The 5,089-nt window shown below is 51.5% G+C and overlaps 1 protein-coding gene across 1 annotated transcript; it reads left to right on the top strand.

The window, feature by feature from the left end:
* The first annotated feature begins 340 nt into the window (after nucleotides 1-340).
* Nucleotides 341-4,620, top strand: LOC138352171 (sialidase-like). Its single transcript, XM_069304436.1, has 2 exons — nucleotides 341-688; nucleotides 2,851-4,620. The coding sequence occupies exons 1-2, from the start codon at nucleotides 341-343 to the stop codon at nucleotides 4,618-4,620; spliced, it is 2,118 nt and encodes a 705-aa protein (XP_069160537.1).
* The last annotated feature ends 469 nt before the right edge of the window (nucleotides 4,621-5,089 follow it).

The following is a 5,089-nucleotide window of genomic DNA, read 5'->3' on the forward strand; positions in this document are numbered from 1 at the left end:
GTACCCCAGGGCACAGTTCTGTCACCACTGTACCCCAGGGCACAGTCTTGTCACCACTGTACCCCAGGGCACAGTTCTGTCACCACTGTACCCCAGGGCACAGTCATGTCCCCACTGTGAGAGTATACTCCAGGTATACTCCAGGTATACTCCAGGTATACTCCAGGTATACTCCAGGTATACTCCAGGTATACTCCAGGTATACTCCAGGTATACTCCAGGTATACTCCAGGTATACTCCAGGTATGCTCTCCAGGAAATAGGCGACTATTACGTCAAGTTTTGGAACGTTAACGAAAAAACCGCATTATTAAAGTATGTTGCGTGGAGGGCTTCCCAGATGGCGGGGCGGAGGGAAGTGAAGTGTGGGCGGAGGCAGGAAGCCAAGGTGTGGGCGGAGGCAGGAAGCCAAGGTGTGGGCGGAGGCAGGAAGCCAAGGTGTGGGCGGAGGCAGGAAGCCAAGGTGTGGGCGGAGGCAGGAAGCCAAGGTGTGGGCGGAGGCAGGAAGCCAAGGTGTGGGCGGAGGCAGAAAGCCAAGGTGTGGGCGGAGGCAGGAAGCCAAGTTCTGGCCGGAGGCAGAAAGCCAAGGTGTGGGCGGAGGCAGGAAGCCAAGGTGTGGGCGGAGGCAGGAAGCCAAGTTCTGGCCGGAGGCAGAAAGCCAAGGTGTGGGCGGAGGCAGGAAGCCAAGGTGTGGGCGGAGGCAGGAAGCCAAGTTGTGGCCGGAGGGGAGAGACGAGTGGGGTCCTGGTCAGGTGGGACCCACAAGCTTCAACACACTGACAAACTGACGCGCTGTAAGCATATGAATATATTCGCGTCTGCTAGTGTGGTGGATGATGGTGGGAGTGGGAGTTGGATGAATGACAGGAGTAAGTAAGTAGGCGTGTGTGGATCAAAATGGGTGTAACTGGGTGTTTCCATGCTTGTTTGGAAGCAGAAGACTGCTTTACAGGCTGTACGAATGCATAAAGCGAGTGCGCGCGTACGCTAATCCGTGGGAATGTACGCATAAATGTGTCAACACGTGTTTGTATCTGTGAGAATACGCGCATGAGTGCGAGTGAATGCGTGCATGTGTGGCCATGTATGGGAGTGTATGAAGGACTGAATGTGTGTATGTGAGTGCAGAGAACATCAGTCGTAGAGGCGACGCGGTACACATACAACGCCTGCACGCACTCGCTCATAACTAACACATATTGAAGTCTTCTGCAGCGTATCTCTAAGATTTACTCCTCTACGTTACTTTATTGAGCTGATAACCCAAGCTCTATTGTATATAATAGTTTGTGTGTGTGTGTGTGTGTGTGTGTGTGTGTGTGTGTGTGTGTGTGTGTGTGTGTGTGTGTGTGTGTGTGTGTGTGTGTGTGTGTGGTGTATGTGAGTGGGTGCGTGATTGTGTGTGTGCTTGTACGTGTGTGTGTGTGCGTGTGTGTGTGTGTGTGTGTGTGTGTGTGTGTGTGTGTGTGTGTGTGTGTGTGTGTGTGTGTGTGTGTGTGTGTGTGTGTGTGTGTGTGTGCGTGCGTGCATGCGCACGCGCTCGTACGGACGTGCGCGTTCATGTGAATATGCTTGAAACTGATTAATGAGATTCGTGTAAAATCCGGTTACTCTATAGCCCCTCAGTGAACATTCCCTTCCCCTCCCACTCCCCACCCCCATTACCCAGACCTCCGACAGCACCAACAGCAACAGCTGTCCATCTGAGCCGTCAGCCGACTAATCTGACGGCGGCACAGGTCGTGACCTCAGGTAATGAAAGACTCCCGCCCCTCCCAACACCACGCCTCGCTTCATCACGCCGCCTGCCAACCCGGACAAAAGCCTGGCCTAATATACCTTGCCTGGGGGTCCCACCGCGGCAATAACTCCGCTTCGCGTAATAGAGATAATGGTGCTTGAGTGAATTACTGCCGGCTTGTAAATAATATTTGAGAAATGTGTAATAGATGATGATATAAAGTAGCCCCTCCTTATATAGTCGTTATATGTTTACCTGGCTGTTCCGCCGGGTATACTACACTTGGTCATATTCACGAGTATGCTCACCCACAGACACGAATTAAATTTAGATTTATTCACGTGAATAATCTGACATTCGAACTCGGACCTGTAAAATATGACATCGTTGTCCAAGGTGACACTGACGGAAACTAGTTGCCCATATGAACCAAAGAGACAAAATAAAGAATAGTTTCAATACCAACTGAACTAATGAAATGAACTAAGAGGTTAAGTGGTGGAAGCTGACTCCAGACACAGATGAATCTGTACACCAATTGAGAGACGGCACCACGGAGCTGAAGCCCAACTCCTGGAAGTACAATTAGGTGAATTCGCCTTAAATTTTAGCCTTTTAATAAATTATAAATATATTCCTGCCTTTTATGGCCTCTAGTAATAAACATGGGGGATGTTGGTCCATTTATATTTTAACTTTATTGCTAAAGTTTTACAGTGAGTCTCTCAAGGCCGCCGGCCACTGAGGCCACTGAGGCCACTGAGGCCACTGAGGCCCACTTCACTACACCTTGGGGAGACATGTATACCCAGCTAGACAGGACAGCCATGGGTCCCCCTAGTAGGAGTCCTCTCTGCTAACTTCTATATGGGGACACTAGACGACACCATCTTTAAAACCTCGTGGGAAACCTGGCAGCTCCTGCAGAAACACCGATGATATATTCGGATGTGTAAAAGACCTCCAGGAACTGTCGCGATTAAAGGATCTGCTTACCCAAATCTCAGACCTTAATTTTACCCATAAACTAATTATCGATGGTGCACTCCCTCTTCTCCATGTCTACGTGAGAATGAAAGTCAACACCTTCCCCGGTGGTTCCAACACAGGTTAAGACAGCACCTTCCCCGGTGGTTCCAACACAGGTTAAGACAGCACCTTCCCCGGTGGTTCCAACACAGGTTAATACAACACCTTCCCCGGTGGTTCCAACACAGGTTAATACAACACCTTCCCCGGTGGTTCCAACACAGGTTAATACAACACCTTCCCAGGTGGTTCCAACACAGGTTAATACAACACCTTCCCCGGTGGTTCCAACACAGGTTAATACAACACCTTCCCCGGTGGTTCCAACACAGGTTAATACAACACCTTCCCCGGTGGTTCCAACACAGGTTAAGACAGCACCTTCCCCGGTGGTTCCAACACAGGTTAAGTCCACACCTTCCCCGGTGGTTCCAACACAGGTTAAGTCAACACCTTCCCCGGTGGTTCCAACACAGGTTAAGTCCACTGCTTCCCCGGTGGTTTCAACACAGGTTAAGACAGCACCTTCCCCGGTGGTTCCAACACAGGTTAATACAACACCTTCCCCGGTGGTTCCAACACAGGTTAATACAACACCTTCCCCGGTGGTTCCAACACAGGTTAATACAACACCTTCCCCGGTGGTTCCAACACAGGTTAATACAACACCTTCCCCGGTGGTTCCAACACAGGTTAATACAACACCTTCCCAGGTGGTTCCAACACAGGTTAATACAACACCTTCCCAGGTGGTTCCAACACAGGTTAAGTCCACACCTTCCACGGTGGTTCCAACACAGGTTAAGTCCACACCTTCCCCGGTGGTTCCAACACAGGTTAAGACAGCACCTTCCCCGGTGGTTCCAACACAGGTTAATACAACACCTTCCCCGGTGGTTCCAACACAGGTTAAGACAACACCTTCCCCGGTGGTTCCAACACAGGTTAATACAACACCTTCCCAGGTGGTTCCAACACAGGTTAAGACAACACCTTCCCCGGTGGTTCCAACACAGGTTAAGACAACACCTTCCCCGGTGGTTCCAACACAGGTTAAGTCCACACCTTCCCCGGTGGTTCCAACACAGGTTAAGTCCACACCTTCCCCGGTGGTTCCAACACAGGTTAAGTCCACACCTTCCCCGGTGGTTCCAACACAGGTTAAGACAGCACCATCCCCGGTGGTTCCAACACAGGTTAATACAACACCTTCCCCGGTGGTTCCAACACAGGTTAAGTCCACACCTTCCCCGGTGGTTCCAACACAGGTTAAGTCCACACCTTCCCCGGTGGTTCCAACACAGGTTAAGTCAACACCTTCCCCGGTGGTTCCAACACAGGTTAAGTCAACACCTTCCCCGGTGGTTCCAACACAGGTTAAGTCCACACCTTCCCCGGTGGTTCCAACACAGGTTAAGTCCACACCTTCCCCGGTGGTTCCAACACAGGTTAAGTCAACACCTTCCCCGGTGGTTCCAACACAGGTTAAGTCCACACCTTCCCCGGTGGTTCCAACACAGGTTAAGTCCACACCTTCCCCGGTGGTTCCAACACAGGTTAAGTCAACACCTTCCCCGGTGGTTCCAACACAGGTTAAGTCCACACCTTCCCCGGTGGTTCCAACACAGGTTAAGTCAACACCTTCCCCGGTGGTTCCAACACAGGTTAAGTCCACACCTTCCCCGGTGGTTCCAACACAGGTTAAGACAACACCTTCCCCGGTGGTTCCAACACAGGTTAAGACAACACCTTCCCCGGTGGTTCCAACACAGGTTAAGACAGCACCTTCCCCGGTGGTTCCAACACAGGTTAAGTCAACACCTTCCCCGGTGGTTCCAACACAGGTTTAGACAGCACCATCCCCGGTGGTTCCAACACAGGTTAAGACAGCACCTTCCCCGGTGGTTCCAACACAGGTTAAGACAGCACCTTCCCCGGTGGTTCCAACACAGGTTAAGTCAACACCTTCCCCGGTGGTTCCAACACAGGTTAAGACAGCACCTTCCCCGGTGGTTCCAACACAGGTTAAGTCAACACCTTCCCCGGTGGTTCCAACACAGGTTAAGTCAACACCTTCCCCGGTGGTTCCAACACAGGTTAAGACAGCACCTTCCCCGGTGGTTCCAACACAGGTTAAGACAGCACCTTCCCCGGTGGTTCCAACACAGGTTAAGTCAACACCTTCCCCGGTGGTTCCAACACAGGTTAAGACAGCACCTTCCCCGGTGGTTCCAACACAGGTTAAGACAGCACCTTCCCCGGTGGTTCCAACACAGGTTAAGACAGCACCTTCCCCGGTGGTTCCAACACAGGTTAAGA

The sequence above is a fragment of the Procambarus clarkii genome, chromosome 52, assembly GCF_040958095.1.
Source record: "Procambarus clarkii isolate CNS0578487 chromosome 52, FALCON_Pclarkii_2.0, whole genome shotgun sequence".
NCBI classification, from domain to species: domain Eukaryota; kingdom Metazoa; phylum Arthropoda; class Malacostraca; order Decapoda; family Cambaridae; genus Procambarus; species Procambarus clarkii.